The 26,028-nt window shown below is 40.4% G+C and overlaps 2 protein-coding genes across 2 annotated transcripts; both read right to left on the bottom strand.

Annotated features, from left to right (window-relative positions):
- Positions 1 to 2,180: 2,180 nt before the first annotated feature.
- Positions 2,181 to 11,865, bottom strand: treh (trehalase (brush-border membrane glycoprotein)). The gene is made up of 15 exons (XM_031863608.1): positions 11,689 to 11,865; positions 9,533 to 9,634; positions 9,301 to 9,447; positions 9,096 to 9,191; positions 8,666 to 8,758; positions 8,404 to 8,496; positions 8,102 to 8,218; positions 7,711 to 7,833; positions 7,557 to 7,606; positions 6,762 to 6,947; positions 6,444 to 6,661; positions 5,257 to 5,368; positions 3,943 to 4,055; positions 3,797 to 3,850; positions 2,181 to 3,408 (listed from the first exon to the last, which is right to left on the bottom strand). Exons 1-15 carry the CDS (start codon positions 11,769 to 11,771, stop codon positions 3,271 to 3,273), a joined length of 1,725 nt encoding a protein of 574 aa, XP_031719468.1. The 5' UTR covers positions 11,772 to 11,865; the 3' UTR covers positions 2,181 to 3,270.
- Positions 11,866 to 11,942: 77 nt separating this feature from the next.
- ddx6 (DEAD (Asp-Glu-Ala-Asp) box helicase 6) lies at positions 11,943 to 25,099 on the bottom strand. Its single transcript, XM_031863607.1, has 14 exons — positions 24,981 to 25,099; positions 23,606 to 24,206; positions 23,438 to 23,501; positions 23,181 to 23,285; positions 22,227 to 22,356; positions 21,099 to 21,245; positions 20,488 to 20,582; positions 20,237 to 20,359; positions 19,985 to 20,113; positions 19,736 to 19,852; positions 19,099 to 19,162; positions 16,257 to 16,358; positions 15,956 to 16,135; positions 11,943 to 15,169 (listed from the first exon to the last, which is right to left on the bottom strand). Exons 2-13 carry the CDS (start codon positions 23,800 to 23,802, stop codon positions 15,960 to 15,962), a joined length of 1,449 nt encoding a protein of 482 aa, XP_031719467.1. The 5' UTR covers positions 23,803 to 24,206; positions 24,981 to 25,099; the 3' UTR covers positions 11,943 to 15,169; positions 15,956 to 15,959.
- Positions 25,100 to 26,028: the final 929 nt, after the last annotated feature.

Below are 26,028 nucleotides of genomic sequence, written 5' to 3'. Positions count from 1 at the left end.
TATAGGAACGATTCCTCTAGAGTTATTGATTTTAAAAAAGCCTGATATCTCCGGGACAGTGCCGAATCAATATTAGCAAGCTATCTCATATCTAGCTGTATAATGCCTCCACTTAGCCAATCCTTCCAGTTTAGAGGTCAAGGAGTTGGCCTATTCTCCAAACTATTAAGCCAGAGACGAAACCATTTTTTTTGTGGAGGCCATGGTCATAATTAGGGAAATACATTACACAGGAAGACAAGCATGACGCCTCAATGAGTGATTGATAACAGCATATTGAATGGGAGTCGCTGGTAGCCGAGATTTCCCCATCAGAGGACAGACAGACAGCCAGCCTGCCTGCACATCCCCCATCGTGAGTCTTCACAGACTGCAGGGATGTTGGTGTGTGGGTGGGGTGAGGATTATCGTGGCAGTTCAGAGCAGGGTTCCTGCAGCACGGTGCGGGACTCAGCGGCACCAGAACTCAGTGGATAATGAGCAGCCTTTGTGATGTGTGCTGCAGGGGCTAGTGAAGGCTGAGCCGGGGAACAGTAATGAAGCTCAGGCCTCCGTCTAAAGCCACACAGATACCGAGATATGAAGCCACGCGCCTACTTTTTTCCTCTTTCACAAATGTTTGATAAGATTTCACACATTTTTGCACATAGTCCTGCATCTTATTCCCGTTATGGAAATCAGGGAATGGGTAAGCCACAGTGGTATTTTTTAACATATCTAAGGCCAAAGGTTCTTAAAGTAAGGACTTGTACATACATGTAGAATTTTAAAAGACACGTGAATAAATTAAACCGTTTGAATGTAAAGAAATTTTAAAAATACAAATTTCCATAGCCATGAAGACCAATACATCTAAAATGTGAAGCACTTACCAAAGAAAACATAACGGTATGTGCATGCCATTTTGCATGCAGCAGCAGCTGCTGGATCACTGGTGAGGACAAGACACCCTGACCTTTACTTCCACAACATTATGTAATGCACTTGTCACTGCTGCTTTACAAGTCATGCTCCGCCCATGGAGCGTGCCTCTCAGAACAACGGCCTCAGATTTGTTTTAATTAAAGAGACACACGCACGTGCCAACACGAGCACGGCTTCACCTCATCGCCACTTAACTGACGGACAGCTTATTTCACACTTTACAGCTCCATCTCATTAACTGAACACAACACATTTCTGCTAAAACGGCATGGTAATGTGCGAGTTATCAAAAGGAGCAGGTTCTACTTGAGTTACTGCTGTCAGCGAGGGCTGAAAACATAATGACTGCTGCCTACTACTTAAACCTCTCTAAACACAGCAGAATACACACGGCGGCTACTGTGTGGGCATCAAAGTTATGCATTGGGATAAAAAATAAATTTTAAAAAGATACGGCTTGTAGATGGAGACTCAAAATAGCACATTACTAGACTGATATGTATATTTTTTTTTTTGCATGGACCGCTGCACCCATTGGCCTTTTGCCCATTTAAGTTGCATAGTCAATCTGTTGTGTGCACTCATGCTGAGAGAGATACCGTAAAATCCCTGCTTGGGCATCATATCTTTACAGCCAAGAGGGACGCATTTTCTTCTTTAGGAGGCACATTTCTCATTACTTTTTTTGGCAACCATTTGAATATATCTATATGGACTTCCATTTCATGCTTGACCTGCTTTTCACCATAGATGTAGGCAGAAATGCCAAAGACAGTATGGCTGGCTTGGAAAAATCAGAAATGGCAAAATCTGTTGTCTTTGTTTCTTTTTATTTATTTGAAGTACAATCAAATGTTCACGGTGGCTTCATAAAGTTTTCAAGCTCGTTGACTTTTCACTCTCTGCATGCGAGTCTTATTTTCAAAGATGAATAACACAATTACCCGTAATATCGAAGTAGACTATTAGTTCCAAAAGGGGTTTCCACTGTAGGAAGACTGCAGGTACAACCTTTGTCATTCTTAAAGTTACAATCCTTAAGATTTTCATGACAGTTTTTTTTTTATACCATTCATGGGCGTAATTTCGTCTGTAATAGCCATTCAAAATATAGATATATATCTAGATATATCTAGATATATATATATATATATATATATATATATATACATATATATATACATATATATATATATATATATGACGATACAGCATTAGTACAGAATATAGTACTTGGTAACAGATGCTGCCATTCCCGTGCTTGATTCAAATTACTTTCACATGCACCAGGGATTCACAGGAAAACAATGCATAGAAGTAATCCAATGTGATTTTATCTCAATGATAACGGCTTCACTGTTTATTGTTTACTCTCTTTCCATCATGTTACAGCTGTATTACATTAATAATGCAAAACAAACATCCTCCTGCTACTGTTTACCATTAACAAGCTAGGATGCAATGAATTTTTCAATGTTATCAGTGTTGTGTCTTGCACCAAACCTGCACTATGTACCTTTGAACTAGAATTACTGCATTGCGGTTGTAGCCAACCAGTCACGTTGCAGTTTACATCCATGAATGTCTTAAATGTCATCAGCTCATCATTTTATCCTTTGTGTGACATTGTCATACTTAGCAAATTAATTCTTGAGTTATGGCAAAAAAAAAAAAATGTTTTGTGAGGTCACAGTGACCTTTGACAAACCAATTTCTAATCAGTTCAACCTTTTGATAATTCCCAAGGTCCCGATTCTCTCAAGCTGTTGCCGAATGGACTAAACGGACGTACAACCCATAAAAATAACGCCTCAGGCTACGGCTGCTGTCTTGAGTCCAATATAATAACAACTGCTGTGTTTTCAACATCAATACATTCCAACTTTAGATGGCCTGCAAATAGAAGTTCTGAGTTAAACTGCAGTTTAGCAATACACATAATTGATTTAGTTGAATAAGGTCAGTTCAATATCTGGGATGAGTAAATGTTGTGATCCGAGCACAGCAAGCACCAACAGCCTGTATTACTGGAGAGACACCAGAAGTGCCAACATGATCTGCATCTTCTGATATCGCCACAGATCATTTACCTTCGAGGATAAATACTAAAATATTCATCAAAGGAATTCTTAGTTGGTGATAAATCGTATCCTGTTTCCTCCAAAAACATAAGTGATCCTGATCAAATGTGATTTAGAAAAATATCAGAACTTGTTAAAAATATGCAAAGTTTAGTCCGATTTTTCATGTCCACTTGTGTGTGTTTGAAGTCTGCCAGTGGAAAGGAGTGATGCAGTGCAGTGAAACCAGAAATAATAAAATCCGGCTTTTTTTGGCACCTCTGAATCACTGGAGCATGAGAGCAACCGAGATGACCAGAGGCAGCAGGAGGCCAGAAGACATTCGTCTGCTTCCTGAGGTGGGAGTCGCCCCACACTGGTCCAGGAGCTGCAGGGCCACGTCATTGGTCCAGCCAAAACCCAGCTACGGAAAGGGCAATACGGCAGCTCTTGAAGGATGTTTTCATTTATATTTAGCAAAGCAGCAAAATACAGTGATAGCTGTAAAACACTAAGAAATAAAACAAGTGACCGATTTCTGCTGATGGAAATAGTAAGAAAACCAAAGTGAAAAGTAGACAAGAACAAGACCCAACAGGGTAAGATAATTATACAAAAGAAAAAAAAAGATGGATAAGAACAAAAAAGGGAGGAGGAGAGAGTATATGTGTAGATGATGAGCATAAAAATGTGTTTACGTTAAGAAGCAGAAGTGAGGTAAAGAGAATCGACAGGGCTCGGCATGAAATGTAAAAGACTTGTGTGACTATAAGCACATTAGTCTGACACCATCAACACATGAAAGGAAATACCCGAACTTCATATTCTCCTCCACAACCAGGTTTGCCATCGCCGTTCACATCATACTGTCAGGAGGGAGAAAACGACACGTTCTGAGCCAGCTGTGTTATCACTGTGCAGCACGAGCTCCGACTTACTGAAACCGCAGACGTCTCACCTTTTCAAACATGGCGTCATACTTCATGTATGCCAACCAGTTTGTCTTGATCCAACGCTGGGCCAAATCAAATGCTAGTTGTTTAGCATTCTCTGGGGGCAGTTTGGATAAACCTGGAAATACAAAAATATTCTTGATTCATTCAAACTAAAATGAGGCTTGCTGGTAATAGTTTTAGGAACATTCAGCAGGACATTGATCATAATCATACAGATTGTGCTACCAAAGAGTTTTTAGGGCCAAACATACGTCACTCTAATTATGTGTCGCACAGACAAGACTAAGGCAAAAATCACACGAAATAAGCAACACGTAAAGCTAGCTGCAGTACGGGCCTGGCAGAGCATCGCCAGGGCAGATACAAAGCGTCTGCTGATCTCTGTTGGCGGCTGAATTTGAAGTCAAATATAACGACATAATGTAACTTGTCCCAATTCATTTCTGACCCCTTTAAAAAGGTATCCTGATGGGTTTTTCCACCACTGGTCGCACTATGAAGCAACCTTCTTCCAAGTTGGCTCCCTTTTTTGTTTGTACTGTGCACATCCACAAGGAAGCACATGTGCATGACGCGATACATTTTCCTGCAGATGGTTTCACACTCCTCCACTGATGGAGGTATACGTAGCGCGCTAAGAAACACAGCAATGTCCCAGTAAAGGCTGGCAAGGAGAAGACTGCTTGCGAGCAAATGTAGATGGTAAATGGACTTGCATTCATATAGGGCCTTTCTACTCTTTCAACCACTCAGAAAAACACACGCGTGCACGGCAGAGGCTGCCAAACTACTCATCAGATCCTAATCTAATCATGGCACAGCCTTCGGGAGGAATTTGGCGTTCAGTATCTTGCCCAAGGACACTTTGACATGTGGACTGAAGAACCACTGATCTTCCGATTGATGGACGGCCCATTCTACCTCCTGAGCCTGAGCCGCTGGATGATAACAATGCCAGTTTAAAACTCAGAAGATTGGCCTCATTTGCCTTTTATTAGTGGCATATATTCAACAGGTCTGATAGACCTCAGCGATACACACAATGCATTTTTGTGAGCAACACTTAACATAAACATAACTGTTTTCAAGGAAACTCCACAGATATGTGCAGATATCAACAGCCTCAAATTAAACCTGAAGGTCAGCAGTTTAACCTGAATACAAAGCTAAAGCAAATAAGTAAAGCACGACCCGATGACCGCTGTGCATTTTCAGAATTGAATATGCCAAGACAACAGAGCAACATGTTGACCAACTGCTGGTAAATCATCAGTACAGGTTCACGATTGGTGGCAGATCACTTTACTGATACCTACCATCAATGAGCATGTGTTGCAGAGGAGGCCATGCGTTAGGATAGTCCCACTGCTGCCCAGACTCTCTCAGTGACGTTGGAACTCCATTGGGGAACTGGAGAGCACCGCTCTCCTGCACAGACATGAAAACCAGCAACCATAAGAGCGTGCATGGATTTGACCAGTGCAGTGTGTGTGCGCCATCTGCTGGAGCAAATGAGCACAGTTGATAGCACATGCACAGCATCCTACTAGGTAGCCTTCTCAGCAGGAGGATTCGTGGCTGGAAATGGTGTTGACTAAATAATAGTCAACAATATCTTCTGTCAGGAAGAATTTCATTAAAAATAAAGAATAGTCAAAAATAATGTCAACTTGTTTTGAATGTATTGTTAATCGTTTTTTTTCATTATTCAGAAGGACAGAAAAGGGTCTTATATCAGAAATGCTCCTTCTTGTCTCAGCTGCCACAAATTCGACTTGTATGATGCCTTTATGTTCAGTATCTGTCTTAAAACTGAAGTCATAGTGAGTGGTGGTGTTGTACTACATTATATCAAGAGGTGTTTCTAATACTCTGCCTCCCTCATGTGCAACACCTTTATCTAGGACCTCAGCAATCAACAGAACTAAATTTAAACTCATTCTGACAATGTCATCAAAAACTGAACATTTTACTGTACTTCGAAAAGGTAGAATGTGTGGCAGGGCTGATGTAATGAATAGCAATAGATTGTACGGCTGCACCTAATAAAGTGGTCACTGAATGCATCTTCTCACTTCCCCTTCAGGGTATCTAGCCACACAGTTTGGGCTTCATTTGTTCAGGTTTTGAATGATACAGAGGAGGCGAAGGGTAATTGGTAATTTACCTGCTTTAGCTTTTGAACTACTTTATACCTTTCTATATATCAGTGTGTGTTTTTTATATTAAAAGTTTGTTTTTTTTTCCCTGTAAACACAAGCTGCTAAAAACTAAATATTTTTAAATTTAAAAATGATCCCTAGATATCTTTGGTGAAATTCCTAACACCTCTACTGCATTGAGGTGGAGGCCGATATCACACATGCTAGATACCATTGGAGGTAAGTGGGGAAAACATGCATCTTGTAATTTGGATGAAACAACCATTTAAATAAACAATAATCTATTATGCATAATTTATTCATGAATTGAGACCATAATGAAGCCTAGAATGTGCACCCACCTTCAGATACTCTACTGCCTTCTCTCCCATCTCAGCCGGAGAATAGCACCGTGCCCAAACAGGTGCCAGGTTGGAGGGGTAAAACTCAAAGTTTTTGGAGTGCGTCATCAGGTTGAAGTCAAACCAGGCTCCCCTCTCAGCATCCCACAGCACAGACTCTATCGCCTCCAGTCTGCGGACTGCGTTGTGGTCATACAGTGCAGCTGAGTCACCATCACCTGTCAGGAAACGGCACATCACCGTTACGCAACACCAGTTGGGAGCTAAAAGCAGTGTGCAGGCCACAGTTAGTTCCAAGGTCAAAGGCTGCTCGTGTACTCACCCAGTGAAATGAAGCAAGAGTCCTCTCATTGAGGCACAGAAGAACGTTGAGGTCAGTGGGCAGGACCTGACTAGTGCTGGTCTTCCCGAGGCTGCCGGTGCCGTACATGTACCAGCGGAATGTGAAGTCCCAGCCAAACTCTGCACCTGCTTTTAGATCTATCCACAGCTGCTCCTTACCGACTGAGGGCAAGGAAAAACACATGAATTCCTAAGTAGAGCCACAACAAATCAGCATTCTCAAATTTGGCACTTACTCATGCGTGTCTTGCTTGTTTATTGCACGTGGCAACGAAAAATATGCAATATGTTTCTGATTTTTAAAACCTTCAGAGACAAAAAGGGAATGTCTCCTCCAACAGGAGGAAATTACTGTTGACTATTTGAAGAAAAAATAAATACCTAAAAATGGGAAAAGGTCTTCAGAAATCTGAGCAAACTTTTTACCAAACAGTATTTTTCCTTCCAACAGCTTTTCTTAAATTTAGTGGTCAAGTTGTTCAATTCAGTTGTTCATGTGTTCAACATATTATATTTGCATTAAAACATGGTACCGAGGAATATTCTGAACACATTTGTTTTGCACAGATGATCCTTGAATCGAGGGGAGGATATTCCCCTTCTCTGCCGAGGAGCAACTATAAACTACTGTACATTCATTCCAGAACAAAGCACCCCACAGCGTTATCTATATTTTTAATCTCTCATGGAATTAAATTACCATAGCAGGGTGATATTCTCCAACTAATAAAGGTGGATTCATTCAACCACCAACAACTAATAAGCTATTACCCTCTGTGAGTCCTTCAGCTAATTCCAGATCATCTGTGTAGGATTCAGGCCTAGAAAAAACGAAGCGCATGCTTACCGTAGTTTAAGGCACATGCTACAATATACACATCTTAAATTCATTTTTATTGTCTACAAGATGTGTTTAAGTACGTACCTGGGCAAGCCCACCTGCACATGATACCGGTTCAGTAGATGCTCCGTTCCATTTACTTTCACAGTCACAGAGCGGTTGTGCATCCAAAATCGGTACTCCTGCTCCAGAGCTGGTAAAGCTGCTCTAAACCAAGTTTGTACAGACAGCAGGGAGCAGTGTTTTTAATTCAGACTACTTCTCACAGTCCTCAATGTCGTCACACAAAAAAAAAATGTTAGGGTGTCTCATTCTAATTAAGCACGTTAGGAAAAACAAAACACCGGAGGCACAGACAGACACGAGCACTGAGGTTTTGATGTTTAATACGCTTTTTTCTATTCTGGGAGAGACACGAGGCAGCTGGGGAATGATAATGTGCCTGGCAGGACATCAGCTTAGACCTAAATATCACCTGAGGAACTCTTTATCCTTGGTTGCTTGATAGTAGCTCTCCACCATTAGAGTGAGGAATGGAGGCTGACTGCACCTTTCATAATAATTCCGCCCACCATTTGGAATGAAGCCATATCTGTAGCAGAGTGATTGAAAAAAACATTTTATTCCACAAATCTTAAAATCCTCCCCGAGAGCTCCGTATCCAAAGTGTACAACCTTAGGTTGCTAAATGACTTATTATTCAAAATGAGCCTGCTGAACTACCTGCAGTGAGCTGGTAGTTGTGCTATGAAAGATGAAATGAGCTTTGAGGCTCACCTGTTGACGAGGTAGAGGAAGTTTTGAATCATCCTGTGGGCCGTGTCTGTCATCTCTGACAGCAGGAGCCCGTTGATGACCCAGTAGGAGTCCCTGTTGGGCACAGAGGAGGCTCACGTCACTGTCTGCACGTGGCACCCAGGTGGGCTCTCAGCAGCAGAGACCCCTGGCTGGGTCTGGCTGTGATCTGTCCTCGCTCTGACCTGGTGAGAATTTACTCTCAGGCAGACGAGCTGAAAGACGGGCTTCATCGCTCACTCACCAATAGTAGAGTTCCCTGAAGCGCCCCCCTGGCACTACAGCGGGATGTGGGGTGTATATCTGCGAGTAGAGCTCTGGGTGATCTTTAACATCGGCAGATCTGGAGGAGAATTTAAAGTCTGTGGACTCACGGGTATGTGGACGCTTCACCCTCATCATGAAGGCTGCAACTAACTGCTGTTATTATTGATGAATCTTAATTCTTTCTCTGTTACCCATTTGGTCTACAATTCATCAAAAGATATTGAATATTGATTTTTCTTAAGCCCAATTGGACATATTCAAATAGCTTGTTTTGGTCTAACAAAAGATATTCAATTTACCAACAGACAAAAATAATTCACATTAGAGAAACATTTGCATTTCTGCTTAAAAATTACGATTATTCAATTACTAAATAGTGACTGTATGCCAAGTTTGGGCGTTGAGCTCTCATCACCTTTCTGCCGAGCGACTTCCAAAGAAAATGTATCTTTTCAGCCCAGTTACGTAGTTCTTGGTCTGCTATTCCTCCCAGGAACTTTGGTCTGCATGTAAATAATATCAAGTCATGTCACTCAAGCAAACTTTAAAAAAAAAAAAAAAAAAAAAAGAGACTACTATCTGAGCATTAGTCCTCTAATAACTGGTTCTCACTTGTTATGCCAGTCGGGTGGTGTCCATGACTCAAACTCTGTCCCTGGTTTCTCAAAGTACGCACGTAGGAACTCCTCCAGTTTCGCAGGCGGGACAGTGATGTTCGGAGATTCATTTGAAAGGTTGCGAAAAGCAGAAGAACAACATCTGGAGAAGACACGGGGAGCAACAAGAGGAGCCACGTAATGAAGAAATGTCATGAAAGCAAAAAAAAAAGATTTACTGACTTGACTTACCAGGAGCTTCCCTCAGCTTCATGTCAACAAAGTACTTGTCATCAAAGAGTTTCGCTTTCTGTACCTGATGCAAGATGGGCCCAGCGCAGTATATTTCACTGAAATTAATGTAGAGTTGTGAATTATTAAACAGACACGATAGACATGTGAAGAAGTACAGAGTCCGTCAGGGAAGCAATAAAACCATTTCAAAGGTCTGCTGACAACCGGCCAATAGGAGATAATTCAACACAGATATTACGAGAAACATCTGTTCGCTGGCTGCAGACTTTTTACTGGATTGAGAGTAAAAGTTTGAAGGGTCTAGGATGGTCCGTGTCTATAGTCCCTGACAAAAGTCTTGTCACTTATCCATTTTGTAGAAACAGCTTATAACCTGACTTTTAATTAATCCATTGGTTTTAGAAATGGCTCATATGAAAGCTAAAACCCTCCCAAATTATGTTTAATATACTAAAATAAATTTGCTTCACTGAGGAAAGATTGATCATTTAATGAACACAGAAAGGTCAGATTTTGGCAAGACAAAAGTTTTGTCACCTACAGAGAGTAATGTGAAAATTGAACAAATAATTTACTTCAAATACAAAAATATGTTGCATAACATCAGTGAATTAAGTAGTGGTGCTGTGAGATCCATATTTAATATCTTGTATGACTTCCATGAGCTTGAAAGACTACATCCATGCAGTTCAACAATGATTCAAACAATTTATTGATGAAGTCATCAGGAATAGCAAAGAAAGCAGTCTTGCATGCCTCCCAGAGTTCATCAAGATTCTTTGGTTTCGTCTTCCATGCTTCCTTTCATTCTACCCCAGACATGCTCAATGAAGTTCATGTCTGGTGACTGGGCTGGCCAGTCCTGGAGCACCTTGATCTTCTTCGCCTTGAGGAACTTTGATGTAGAGATGGAAGTATGCGATGGAGCACCATCCTGCTGCAAAATTTGACCCCTTTTATGGTTGGGAATGTAAGAGGTAGCTAATACTTCTTGATATTTTAGGCTATTGCCTTCCACCCTGCAAATCTCTCTCACACCCCCATACTGGATGTAACCCCAGACCATGATTTTTCCGCCACCAAACTTAACTGTTTTCTGGGTGAATCTCGGATCCATGCGGGCTCCAGTAGGTCTCCTGCAATATTTGCGGTGGCTGTGATGTAATTCAACCGAAGATTCTTCTGAGAAATCCACCTTCTGCCACTTTTCCAGCGTCCATCCTTTTAGCAGGCTGTGGGACTTGGCAAATGCCACATGTTTTTTTAATTGCCTTTTGTTTAGTGCTGGTTTCTGGGCACTGATTTGACCATGGAGGCCATTTTGAGACAGAATTCTACAAACTGTCCTGGTTGACACGGGGACTTGAGGTGACCAGGCCTGGTGGAGCTCTGCTGCAGTGGAAAAGGGGCTGGCCTTGGATTTTTGAGCCAACAAACAGTCCTCCCGAGCAGTTGTCTTGCGGGGTCTGCCGGACCTGGGCTTGTCAAAAACATCTCCGGTCTCTTCAAATCTTTTTCTTATTCTTTGTACTTGACGCTGAGACACATTGAAGGTGTCAGCCACCTCAGCAGTGGATCTGGTCTTCAGCCTCTTGATAATCAACGCTTTGGTCTCAGGGTGAATCTTAGGCATGTTGTCAGAGGTCAAGTTGCAGTTGATGTGAAGGTCTGGTGTGCTGGGGTTCTTTTTATACACACCCACTAATTGATCAATTATTGATCACAGGTGAGGCTGTAATCTAGGATTGGGTGCATCATATGACAAGGCGACAAGACTTTTGTCTTTGCAAAAACTGACTCAGTGGGCTTTACCAAGCTGTGAACGTTAGAATGCTTTTCAGCAGTTTTGTTTGGCACCAAAACATTTCAAAAGCTGTTGGGATTGAAATTAGCCATTTCTTGTATTATTAAAAAAATAAAAAAAAAAAAAAAAAAAAGATTACAAATATATTTGAGGGGCACTTAAGGTCAACTTGTACCCAAGCGACAAGACTTTTGTCAGGGACTGTAGAGACAAGTGTGAGATCAGTTTATCAGCCGCACATTAACCAGAACATTCTCTTAGAATCAACAGTTCAAGAACAGGAATCGGTCTGAATAGACATATACAAACACCTTTTAAAGAACCACTTTCAGTCGTTTGTCTTACCTGTCACATGGTGGTGGGAAAGCGCCATTTACACAGGCGAAAAGAGCCACTGATGAAACGCTGAATACCACCAACATGTGCATCTTGAGCTGCAGTCTGTGCGACACCAGAGTACAGGAAAGCCTGCGGTCTGAGGACTTCCTCCAGGTCAGGGTTTATAAGAAGACATTACATCTGCAGAGAGCAGTAGCAACACTCTGTGGAAGTGGTGCAACAAGGAACTGCAGTGGTTGCCAAGGACATCAAAAACACAGTAAATTTCAGTGAGCTTTATTATCAACAAAAGTTTCAATCGAATCCAATAATATTCATGACATTTTTTTTTAAACTTAAGTCCATTGTAAAATTAGCGTCACTGAAAAATTTGCCAATTAAATAACGACCAAATTTCCATTAAATAAAATATGAACTCAGGCTTTAAATCCTTCCTTAAATTTGGAGACTTTTTAAATAAGGTTAACTCCACTTGAACGTTTCACTTGAAAAAAAAAAAAGATGGGCAACTTTTTCAAACCTTTTTATACCCATTAACATAACTTTGGAACTTTAGATCTTGTTTTATGGCCCAAAGGCTCCTCCCCATTTTGTTTCACTGATGCATCAGTTTTGAAAGGAATCCCAAACAGACTCCTCCCACATCCTCCACAGATAAACGGCCAGATTGTACACAAAAGCTGTGTTTTCGTAAATGTTTCAGAACTATCGAGAGAGGATGAACATGTGCATCAGGGCAGCAAGAGCATTAATTTAGCCACCCCACGAATTAAAAAAAAAAAAAAAAAAAACAACCCTTAAAGAATGAGACAATTTAGTTACTAAACTCTCCAATTAAGTCGCCCAATCTGGGGCAAGATGCTCTTGTCTCAGTCTTTAAGGTTTTCAAGATGGCAGCCACTGGCAGCAAAGCAGCATTCCATCAAGACGAAGCGATACACTACATCTTGAGGGATCGTCAATTTTCGCTCCGAGAGCATTTGCTGTGGCGATTACTGCCAGTGGCTGACAAGAGTCAGGCAGCTGCCAAGCGCCTGCACAATGAGATCCCTGTTCACTCAGCTAACCCTTCATTTAATTTGAATATGTTTAACAAATACAGACCTCCCACCCACCCAAACCCAGACCAGCCAAATTAGATGTACAAGTATTCAGGGGACAACTATAGAGCCGAGAGGACAGGGATCAGTCCTAACCAATGAGAAATAAAAAAGGGAATTTTTAAACTGATCAACATTGTTACACAATTTGGATTAATTTTTTTTTTTTAAAAGACATTAAATTAAATGTGCAATACTACTTCTCATTGATTAGAACAGTCTAGAGAGCATCTCACCATAACAAAGGGAACCTCATTCGCAAAAAGGTTCCAGCTGATCAAACGAGTGGTCAGAGGAACTTAACGCAGAACGAGGTCATCATGTTGCATAAAAACATCTGTATTCCAAACCCCAGATAACACAATAAAGGGCAGAGAAATAAGCCATGAACTCAGCAGTCCGAGGCGCCCACGATATTTTCTAAACAAGCAGTCCGACTAATAGTAATATGCAATCCTTGATGGCCGTTCCCCCTCTGTGCCATTTCTTTGTTGTTTTTTTTAGATGTTCTGCGTCACACTTTTCTCCCCATTTGGGCCTCATGGGTGCAGAAAAAGCAGTGCAGTCAGCGTTATTGCACTGAACCCATCTCTCTGTGCGTTAAGTGCAGCCCAACCTGCTCGGGTTGTTTTTATTATATTTTAAATGAGGCGTTTTTGGTTAGCTGTGTTTAATAAAGCCAGCTAACTTGGAATGCACAGAGAGTGAATTCCTGGTACATTTCTAGGTCAGATGGTTCATTTTGATGCATTTGGCAAACTTTCTTCAAAAAGGGGGAACAGAACTCCACAGCTTTCGCCTCGACATTTGTAAAGTGATGCAGCTGCGCTTAAAGAGCACACAGAACGTAACAGCTAATACCTCCCCCGGAAAATAAATTCTCTGCCAATTTGGCTGCACTGCGAGAGCGAGTAGTACTACTACATGATAGAATATTATTTTCTCTTCCAATAACAACACTCACTATAACTGGAGAGCTTTAGAGTGCGTCTCAAGAGTCAGTTGCACAAGTTAAGGCTGGTGACAACAAAGAATTCATTACTCAAATGTCTAGACTGAACATGTGTTAACACTGGTAGCAGGAGAATACGGGTGACAATTGAAACAATCTCCTGTTTAAGTGCAGCTTTGAAGAAGTGCACTCTCCATCAATGGAAGGGGCTAAAGATTAGTAGTGAACTCTGCCTCCAAAAGAAATTTCATGCACAAGCTCCTTTAAGTGTTTTAGATTCTAATAAACTCTGCAATTTCTAAAATTATAAATAAATTCACAGGCCAATATTGCAAATCTAACAAACCAAGTTAAGAAAACAGTCTCCAGTGCTAACAAGAGAGGGGGGGGGGGGGGGGGTCTTTTCAGTTTGTTGGCCAGCCTTTTGAACTTGTTTAAAACAATCTTAAAATTAAGGTATATACACAGGGTTTAAGGTGCCGCCCACATGTTGGCTGCACATCTCGCAGAATAAAGTATGGCCATCCATAGGAAGGTGAAACACAGGACACAGAAAAACAGAAAAGAAAGAAAAATGCGTTCCCACACAATTAAACTCCACCGAAGCAGGAATCCTCATGACTCGTGGTGTGGAGAGGCTGCTTATTCGTTTTTAGTGTTCTGAAGCTGAAGACGGAGGAAAGGATCTGGGTCTCTTAGAAGCTCAAGCTTCTACAACAAGCAACCGGACAGTCTGGCTGTCTCTTGAAACTAAATCCAGCATCTCTGTCCGTGGAACATCCAAGTTTGTCCTTGTTCATCAGCCAGACTCAAAGTGCAGCCAAGCCAGCAAAAAAAGGATCATTCAGACCGGCCTCCTTCCTGTTCATCTCCACTCCTTGCAAAAAAGGATGACCCAACCAAAAAACAGTTATGACTTCACCTACGTGGTCGGACATTAAACTAGTGGAACAAATTTTCAATTAGGCGAACGTGAGTGTGTGGTATGACGTGAGCAGGATGACGGATAATGAAGGGTTATTACTTTAGAACGAGTTGATCTGCTTGTTAAGGCACTTGATACAAATTGGTTAAAACTTCCCAAAATAAAAACACGGAGAATGGAGGGTGTCGTATAGCGGTCTGTTGGTGCTGGCTTCGCGTCATTGGTGGATATGAATCTTCACAATGTGCATTGATACATTTTCGACTTGGTCCCGTGCTTTCCTCCCGGTGCTCATGTCTTCAGGGTGTGTTGGTGCAGCACAGAGCCCCGTAAAAAGGCAAATGAGTTCTTCCGAAACGCGTTCCATCAAGATACACATTCCTTATGGTGGCATCCAAAATAGGAAGACGGACAGAAACTGTACATAAAAAAAAAATAAAAAACGAGAACTCCAAGACAAGGGGGGATGAAAAAAAGAAAGATACAAAGGGGAATGGAGGTGTGACTGATCTGTAGAGAGAGAAGAGGGAGAAGATAAGTTAGTTGTAACTCCAGCTCCATTTACATTAGAAACCCAAAAATGATGACATAATAAGTGTTGAATGATTTCAGTATGCAGGCATGAACAAACAAGAGGAAACCGGTACATGAATCCACACACCGTTATAGATTACTTGTAGTCTACTATACACCATGTAGTTTGTTTTCCTTGTAAAATCATCTAGCTGGTCATTTTCAGTACTCCTATTCTGCAGGTGAACTTCATTCATATATTAATTCAACTTTATAATCTGAATATGTTTTGAACCAGTGCCTTCACTAGTAAGTATCAACAGATGCACAAAATTATTTGAAGGGGGCCAAAAAAACATATCATCCCTAGATTGACTTTATCATTTTACAACAGAACACTGTTAAAAAGAACAATATCCCTCCTTGACTTAACTTTAACGTGAAGGACACTTCAGGTTAGAGAACTTATGTTACGTGTTGCTTTCAGACAATATTTCAGAGACAGTTATTGCACATCTTCCGACATGTTTAAAGGCAGTAATAGACCTTTCTCACAGGGAAGATTATTACTTTGCAGGGCAGGAAAACACCATCAAGGTAATGACAGTAATAATGGATAAATTACCTTTAGTTGTGCATACCAATATACTAATAGAGCAACATGTAATGTCTGCCATAATAATCTCTAATGTGGCCCGTGTGTTAAAATTGCTGCACTGACATGAAAAAGACAAGACATGCGAAAACAGAAAAGCAGTAAATATTTGTGTATATTGAACTCACTGGCTCATGGCTTGACTTCTTCGCCACTCTCGCTGTGGTACTCGGCCACATAGAGGCTCTTGTCGATGATGCCGGGGATGGGCTTGATCTCCGTTCCGAGCTGCTCCTCAATCCCCTTCAGGTTGAAGCGATCATCGTAAGTGATGAGGTTGATGGCCAGACCCAAGTGTCCAAAGCGGCCTGGATGTTAAGGATGTGAAGGTTCAAATGATTATTTTTATCATCATTGTTTGAGAAGAGGCTGCACAGTAGAAAAACAACTGAAAACCACAACTTTCATGTAAGTAATATGAGCTCTTACCAGATCTACCGATGCGATGAAGGTACGTTTCTCCCAGCTTGGGAAAGTCGAAATTGATCACAACATTCACAGCCTGAATGTCAATTCCTCTTGTGAAGAGGTCTGCAGAAAAGGAAAGAAATCAAACCTGCATCAACATATCACACATCTGGATCAAAATGTTGTGTATCCACAGAACAACAATTTCAAGACAACAAGCGGCAACATATTTCAACCCACATACGCCTCCACAAACTGGTGTTGTCAAAAATATTTAAGTATATCTACTGAATGGTTATTAATATTCATTTTCTTGTTACACAGGCACCAGCTGCACTTTCTGCTCTCCCTTCTGTCAGACACCAAGGTGATAGACAGCTATTCATCTCTAATAAAAATGTTCCCCGTGGTATCGAAGATGTATATTTTTCAAGGTGTTGTATTGAAGTTAGAAATTCCAGTATTGTGACAACACTACCACAGAACAAACAAACAGATGGAACCAAAACAGAGCTCCGTTTGGAAATGTGGGCACACCTGTGTCCATCTGTTTGTGTGCATGATGCGTCATCACAATCACAGTGCAAGAGTGTCAATCAAATCATGGGAGCAAACCCTCAATTACTAAAATGCAGAGCAACAGCACAGTTGAAACAAAACTGTTTGATGAGCTCCCACAGGTAACTACGTGAACAAAACTCTGTTTTAGAATATAAATAACAAATATCTCTTTAAAGGAAACCCAAGTTTAAATCCGTCAGTGAAAGAAAAGAGTTGAAGTTCAGAGTGCATGCCGAGTCTTCACTGAGACGCCAGTAGAGCACGTTTCAAAAGGTGGACACAATTCTGCTGCTGGAAACTCAAGTAGCGTTTAGCTGACTGGCCACTCTGGTACCAACTTATTAGAAAAATAAAAAACATTTCAAACATTTCTGAATGACATTGTACGAACACTGAACAAACTAAAAGGCTACAGACATAGGCTAGAAATCTAAAGCTATATTTGTGTGCTGTGAAATCACTTTATGCAATAGAAACACACTTGCTCCTGCTATAATGAAAAGGACTATTACTTCCGTTATTGTTTTAGCCATTCTGCTTTTGCCTCCCAAGGCTGCTTGAAACATTTTTTGGGGTTTAGCGGTAAAAAATAAACGGACTATGACAGAACAAATAATTCCCTTTTGACATAAATCCTTCTGTAGAGCTCTGCCACCAGCGCTGTCATATGCATCATAATGACAGTGTTCCTGCTTCCAGCAGGCGATGGGTGGGGGGGCACCATGTGGTTATTGCTGATACCGGATCTCCCACTATTGGTGCGCTGCATGGTAACCATAGCAACCACACCCCACTTTCTCTATTCACCTTCTGACACTTTAATGACTTGATCACAACTCATTTCTGTGTATGAAAAAAATGCATCTGGTTCTTCGTCGGGCCTTACAAAACCTTTTAGCTACAAATCAGATTGAAGAAGCACCCACGCACATTGCTGTTTTTACTATGAAAACATCGATTAAGATTAGAAAGGTTTTAGTGAGGCATAGCTGCAGCATTCCTTTAAACATTTTAACACCACAAATGTTCCACTTTCTGCCATCTAATGGACAATTTGCCTCCAGTGTGTGTTAAAGTGGCACCGAGCTCAGACTTCTTTGTACATTATTTCATAACTGTTAATAGCAATAACCCTAAAAAGTCAACCATCATCCAAATCATTTGACATCGTCTCTCCCAGCGGTATTCAATTAGAACTCAATGAGGTCCAGTTAGAGAGAACTTGCTCATACAAAGGAACCGAACATCACAATGATGTCCAACTTGCACAATGATTTAGTTTCGTATATATTAAAATAGCTAATAGTTGTATCAACGTTCTTACCTAGTCAACTGATTATCAAATCAAGAAACTTCGATTGAATATCGCAGCAATATTTATTGTCAGTTTTCAAATTGAACTGGATGAATTATAAATATATACTCTAATAATAAATGTTCTCAGTTCAAGTAAAATAAGGGCTGCGTTTAAGACTAAATAAAGCTTTTGAAAACTTTATTGTCTTTGCCCTGCAGCTGTAAATTTAATTTAGTCGGGTAAAGTGAGGTCACTCAAGAAAACATTAGATTTTTCTCATCTTCGAAAAAGAGAAATGTGTGCAAGTACTACATCTGTGGTTATTTAAACCACTTGTTTCAGCTTTACTCTCTGTTTACATCACTGTTGGGCAGTGAATGAATGCGTTAGGATTCTGATCATATTGGACTCTTAGTTTATTTTCTGTGTCTATATTTCAGATGTGAGTGGGTACGTTTGCGCTTTGTCTCGTAGTGGCGCTTCACATTGCTGCTTTTAATAATCACCAGAGTCTCTGAACACACGAGACACTGGATTTTAACTGCCCGTGGGAGGAATGAACATTTAATAGTCTGTCCATTATTGGTTAAAGACTCTGGTCGTGCTGTCCACATTCCTCTTTTTGGAGACTCGCGTACTTGTCCTGTTGGGTCTCTCTCGTATGTGTAAATCTCACTGGAGTTGCGATGCTAATCAGAATACAATAGATCAGCTCAACGCGGATGTGTCAGCAAACTAAGTTTTGAACAAGAACATACATATGCACTTCCAACACCTTTACACTAGACGTATATTTAATCTTTGGCAATTCAAATAAATTGAGGTCAGCTGCAACCTGATTGGACTCGCTTTAAAAAGTCATACAGCTTATAGTTGAAATGGTTGAGTGGTGAAGATTCAAAATCCAAGCAATGTGCATCACAACTCTACATGGAAAACACTGGTATAATGTGTACACCGTCTCACAATAGCTTCTGTAGTATTTCACAATGCTCTACCACTTACCAGTGCAGACGAGATTCCGGCAGAGGCCATTTCTGAAGTCGTGGAACACACGGTTGCGATGCTCCTGGAGAGCAGAAAACACACGTCATGTGAACCTCGTGTAGTGGATTCTATAATAAAACACTTTTTCTATTGCTATGGAACCAGGTTATGAGTCTATAGCTCTATTGCTATGGTCTGTAAAACGTTTTACTATGTAAAGTACAAGCTAAGCTGCAATGCTGGGTTATAATTTAAATATATTCAAGGTAGGCAATCTGGATTTCCCAGTGTTCAGACATGAAACCATTACAAAATCTTCCCCACCGCTTCGGCTATCTTTTTTGTTTATGTCGGTACAGAAGAATCCCTGATTAAGGCCACCTGTAGTAGTAAATGACATGTGTAGGATAGCTTGTTACCCAGGTGTCAACATGACCGTTTTCTCTTCTGAAAAAAACTGGTAGCAGTAGCAACACTCCAGAAATAGAACGTTGGTGTAAACTGTAGTGAAAGGTTATGCACGTCTATGAGATGCACCATTTTAATGCACACCAAAAGTAATAGTAGCAGCTGTTCTGGGACCATCGCCACCCATGTGTATTTTGGTCTTAAAGCTGGTAGAGATGGCATTTCGGAGGCAGTACTTTGAGCTGACCTGTCTCATCTTGGCATGAATGTAGAAACATGAATAACCAAGCTGGGAGATCTTCTTGGCAAGGAGTTCCACTCTCTGAGAGGAGTTGCAGAAGATTATTGACTGGTTGATCTGGAGCTGTAAAAAATAAAAAACAGTAAACAGTAAATCCTGGTGAAATCAATGTTTGAATTGTGAGGATTCACAACAGTTTGAATGACATCTGAAATGAACTAACAGGATCATGAAGTGCAGGGAGGCAATACTTACCCTGGAGAACAAGGTGTTAAGGCAGTGGACTTTTTGCCTTTCAGTTACATAAGCGTAATACTGAGTCACACCCTTCAGTGTCAGCTCCTCCATCAGGTTGATCTCATAGGGTTTCTGCAAGTGTGCATTCTACAAAGCAGGTGAAGAGAGGAGTCGTTGCATTCAGGTTGTGCTACAGATTATGGCGGCAGATTTGTTTATTAGCAATAAGAAATGATGAAACAAGTACTTCAAAAGATAAGAAATGTGTACCATAAACTTCTGAACGCTGATAGGGAAGGTTGCAGAATAAAGCAGGATTTGCCTCTGTTTGGGCAGGAAGCTTAGCATGTCCTCCATCATAAGCACAAAGTCCTGAGACAGCAGTTTGTCAGCCTATTGAGCAGAGAGACATGGGAGGGGGGGCACATTGAGAGCCAGCTAAAGAGAATGCTTCAATATGAAAAAAGGTCACACTTCTATATTTAGGATTAAAGCCATGTTGGTCAAACTCTGCTACTTACTTCATCCAGAACGACCATCTGCACTTGATTGACTTTGGCCACTCCTTTCTTGATGAGGTCTAAAATTCTCCCAGGAGTGGCAATGATCACATGTACTGTAAAATAAATAAAGCATTGGTAAGATACACAGGATCTTTACAAAAGAATGGCAGTGTTAAGACTTGACTGAAGAAAATTAAATGTATTGCCTCAGAATGTAAAAAGATAGTCCATCGCACCAACAATATTAACAAGCACATTGTGCTTGTTCCCATTTAACATTGTGGATTTGTGATGCGGCCAGTAAGTTATAATCACATTGAGAGACCCAGTTCACCATTTCAAACCAAGGACAGAATCCATTCACATCCAACCAAAGAGGACAGAATCCATTCACATCCAACCAAAGACAGAGTCCTTTAAATGTCAAACAAGAGATTTTCATTTGCTTGAATAAAATGAATTATGTAACAAACAACACAGACACATTAATTGTGTTTTGCTGAAGAGGACAGTTTTAGAATGATACCAACATGAACATTTAGCCGTTTCAGATAAATCTGAACACAGCATTTAGTATGAAGACGAACAGTTTCACATCATCAGGGCGACAACAATGTGTGCAAGTTTACCCGTTTCATCGAGTCTCATGATGTCGTCACGTAGGTTGGTTCCACCTGTGGTTGCCATTACCTTTACTCCACCCATGTGTTTGCTGACCTGGATACATATTTGGCTTACTTGCAGAGCCAGTTCTCGGGTGGGCACGATGACCACAGCTGGAAACACAGACACATACCTGTGATAAGACTACTCACATGTATTAACCCTGAGCTAGCTTGGTCTCAATTTGGACCCTTAAACACAGCTTTTTCCTAACCATTAAAACCATTAAGACACTTAATCTTTATGATTATCCTCCTCCCGTTGCAGTCATCTATTGCCTTGCCACAATGTTTTTTTTTTTTTTTAAAGCAATTTTCATAAAGAACTATTTTGCGTTATTCCGGCGACAGTATGCCCCATAGGTGACACATCATTAACAGCACTCGTTATTTTTTCCCATTCCAGGTTTCTTAATTCCGCTGCTGACGGTTTTAAAAAGTATAGATTTTCTTTTATTGATTTCCAAAAGCAGGACTAAAATCTTTGACCTTGGTCGGTTCTTTGGTGCCATGTTTATGAATGAACACTTCTGGACGCTTAGCTTTACATGGTATTATTGGGGCGCTACTTATGCTAATTTCCTATTCTCACGAGCCGATGCATATTTAAGCACACGTGGTATTCATCATGTTTACGTCATACACAGTTATCGGAGGTTAGAAGTGTTTGATGAATCTGACGTGGCACATTCCAACGAGCCCGACACACGAGAAAAAAAAAAAAAGGAGAAAGTTAAGATTAGTTTACAAATATGTTCTTGCATGAGAACCATTGTTGCAAAGACACCCTGATTAGTGCTTTTAGACATTCCATACAGTGCAAACAGAAAGCAGTTTCACACAGTGGATGATCATTCAATTCATGTTTTTACTCTAAATAAATCCAGACAAATATGTAACTAACATTAATTTTAATTAAGGACAGATGTTGAGATATTGTATTTACTATCAGGCTAAGAATACCAGCCATTACTATCTTTTGAAATGCTGGAACCTCAGAATTTTAGTTTGCAAAATGAACGACTGATTAAGATTAGGAAAGAATCAAGTGTCAACCTTCTGACATTTACTGCAGCAGACAATGAGCTTCCTCACCTTGTATGAAGTCCCTCTTCAGGTCAATGCGTTCAAGTAAGGGAATGAGGTAGGCTCCACTCTTTCCCGTGCCATTTTTGGCTCTGGCCAAGATATCCCTTCCTGACAGTGCAATGGGAATGCTTTCCTCCTGCGCAAAATGCAGTAATGACAGATTCATACACAATACTACTTTTTATGGATGGATACAGTCAGTGCATTTTTGGCCCATACCAAATTATGTTTGCTCAAACAAAATATATTCAAAAATTCAATAGTCGGTCACTTAAAGTAACAAAGAGTGACTGGATGAAAAGTAAAAGAGCAACAGTCCAGGGTCACTGGCCCAATAATATCTGCCAATCAGGCTGCTCAGCAAAGCAAGTTGAACCTATTCAGGGGTATATCGGAATGGGTCCGATAAGGAGAACTCAAGGGATCATCAAAGTCATTCAAATATATAGTCTGTGAACCAAGAATTTACAAAACTGCAATCAATCAAATAGTTTGAGATTTTAGTCTGGATCACAGTGGTTGACCAACCAACATTGCCATGGCACTAGTATAACAAATGAATAATCATTGAATCAATCAAATATAAATTGTTGTAAGAATTCATTGTGTGCATTTTAATTATTACACTAGCAAGGCAAAAAGTCATTTAATTTCAAGTGTAAAGGCTTACTTTAAAAACCCGATTATAAGCCTGTCCAATTTTTAACCCTAAACTCCACACTAACCAGAGTGTAAACAAATCCCCATCATTCGGTTATATTTTGAACTAGAGGCAGGAGCTATTATTTAAAATCAGCAAAAGTATGAAAGCCAGTTTTGGTAACTTATCAAAGTCATGGTACTATCAGGTTTTTTTCAAATGCACCGAACTCTAATTATGAAATTAGGAACCTTAAGCACAAAGACACCTGCTTGTCCAGCTGTCAAAAGGGATCAAATCTGAGCTGGGTCTGAATGTACCTGGATTGGAGACGGCTTTTCCCAGCCCATCTCAAAGATTCCCATGAGCAGCTCTCTCTTTAGGCAATAATCTTCAAACTCGTTGCCTTTAGTTGCAGTCACATCCTGTAATCATAACAATGGATTAATTAGCATTTGATTAACGAAGCATTAACAGAAGGACCCATCAAAAGCACAAGAAAAACGTGCATCTGCAATTTCTACTTCCAAACTGGAAGATTTTCAGCTCAATAAAAGGAGATCTATCTTGTACCAACCGAAGTTCTCATCCTAGTGTCTTTTGGGGGCAACTTCAAACTTTTCTTCCAGTCATCTCCAGGCCTGTGGGGGGTTAAGTTCTTGTAAGCAACAAGCATAACAAAGAATTGCAAGTAATACTTGTGCCAACATCCACATTTTAGGATTTCTAGCATTGAATAACTTACTTGATGACAGAATTGGTTGCCGGGGCCAGTTGGGAGTTACCATTGTTGATTGTGCCTTTCATCTGATTAAGTTGCTGTTGTTGAGGACCTCCTCCACTTCCACCTGGTGCTCCAGCAGGCTTAACTGAGCCTCTGAGCTGTCCATTCTGGTTGGACAAGCCCAAAATCACTGGGTGCTCTGTCCTGGCGGTACTCATGTCTACTTAGCTTTTCTGCTCAAATAGCTATGAAATGTTTCTAAATGAAGTGAGTCCAGTCGGCTGGAACCACTCAAAACTTAAGAATGTCCTTCCCTCTTGAGACTTTTTATCATCCAAATGTAAATTGTTCAAATCCTGTCACAGCAGGTTCCACAACAACGTTGCAGTTTCTGGGACATCAAGGGTCAAAATAAACAAATCCCCCCCCCCATTTAATTTTCAGATATCTTCGAAACACGGATTTACGAAGCAAATCAGTTCTTAGCATTAAAGTAATCTGCCATTGTCACATGTAATATCATATACCAGAAGGCTTTGCTAGCTCTCAAGTGTTGGCTTGTTTATCTGGCCATCTTGTGTAGCGTCACTGAGCCGCTGCGTCCTCTCAGGTTTCTCCAACCCTGAAACATACAAAGACAAAGTGTTAAAAACATCGTACTCGACACGAAATGGCAATTGTGTGGCATGATGCAATATGCTGTATTTAAATTGTATAGAGACATATCGAGTTAAATGTAGCTGATAAATAAGCGACAGCAGCGCTAGCCCAACGTCATAGGTTAGCTGCACAGTTAGCTACACAGTGGTAGCTCGTAGCTAATGTTGTTTAGTTCACGTACGTTGACCGTTGCTAACACTATGAAAACAGTGTTGAAATGCGGAAGGTCAATCACATAAATAGATTATCTATACAGTTACATCAATTACACCGCCCGTGAAGATTACTTGGATAAATATTTTAACACATGGCTGACCAAAAACATTTACTGTCTGTTAAATCCAACCGTGTAACTAACGTTAGAGGGTAACCAAGCTAACGTCCAATATCTGGCTAACTGACGTTAGCACATGACGCTTAAGCTTTGTAGTAATGTTATGCGGTTTCGGTAAACCACGTTAAAATACCAGTTCAAGAATATTTTAATACAGTCGGTATATTATAAAGCTAGTGCAGCTGACACCTTTCCCAACGTTAGCTAACAAACAAAACTGGATATCCACCATCAACTAGCTATCGTTGGCTTGCTCAGCCGAATCCATTGCCGTGCTAGGTCTGCTAGCAAGCTAACGATGGCAAACAGTGAACGATAATTGTAAAAGTCACCACGAAATAATAGAGTATCTGGTTAACAACCACCCAGAAATATAAATAGTCTAAATGTGCATGCATTTACCTTGGATAACTTCAATAATCGGTTCTCTTTGCAGTGTTTATAAGGTGTACTAATTTCTTTTTAGCTGACTACGAAAGAGTCTTGTCAACCAAACGTTCAAGATGGCTTCCACTCGTATTTGAACCCGCCCCCATCCAACGAATCAGCTGATTTCATTGCAAATCAGCGATTTACCAGCAGGGTGTCCTGTCAAAATTATACTTTCAGACCATCTTAACATCTACTGATCCGCATCTACCGAACCCAAGTTTTGATTGGTATTGTGTACCCGTCAGTGAACTATTTTATTCAAATGTATGTCGCATACACGCATGTATAGTGCTTGCCCTCTATTTGTTTTTCTACCCAAATTGGGGGGTATAAATGTGAAAATTGATAAAAATGCAAACCCAGATGAAATACAGGCACCGTATGTAAATTACTCTTAACAGTTCCTGTTAGTAAGGCGAATATTTCCTGCAAGTTACCCAAGATAATCACTTCCTGACATATTTTATTTTGTAAGTGCCTTTTTACGTTTCGGGTTCTTTACTTTGAAGTCCTTCTGGCGTAACCGGAAGCAGATACAAATCTCCTCAGAGAGCAGTGACTTGACTTCGCATTTAAAAAGTAAGATAATTAACGGTGCGTACTAAAAGAAAAGTGTTCGTAAGATATTCCTCTGCAATAAGGGTTTCTTCATTAACGGTTAAGCACCTAGCTGGAACGATAACAGTTTATTGTGTGTTTATTGTGTTTTATAATCACCTTTAAAATATTTTTAATTTCATTAAAGTTACAAAAACTGCACTCTACTGCTCCATATCATACTGTAACTAGGTTTATAAAGCCTACATAATAATTACAATAGTAAAACATATATATATACAGTGGGTACGGAAAGTATTCAGACCCCTTTAAATTTTTCACTTTGTTTCATTGCAGCCATTTGCTAAAATCAAAAAAGTTCATTTTATTTCTCATTAATGTACACTCAGCACCCCATCTTGACAGAAAAAAACAAATGTAGAAATTTTTGCAAATTTATTAAAAAAGAAAAACTGAAATA

The sequence above is a fragment of the Anarrhichthys ocellatus genome, unplaced genomic scaffold (assembly GCF_004355925.1).
Source record: "Anarrhichthys ocellatus isolate YVR2014 unplaced genomic scaffold, GSC_Weel_1.0 scaffold29, whole genome shotgun sequence".
Lineage (NCBI taxonomy): Eukaryota > Metazoa > Chordata > Actinopteri > Perciformes > Anarhichadidae > Anarrhichthys > Anarrhichthys ocellatus.
Note: the sequence above shows the minus strand (reverse complement) of the source record. Positions and strands in the feature narration are given on the sequence as shown.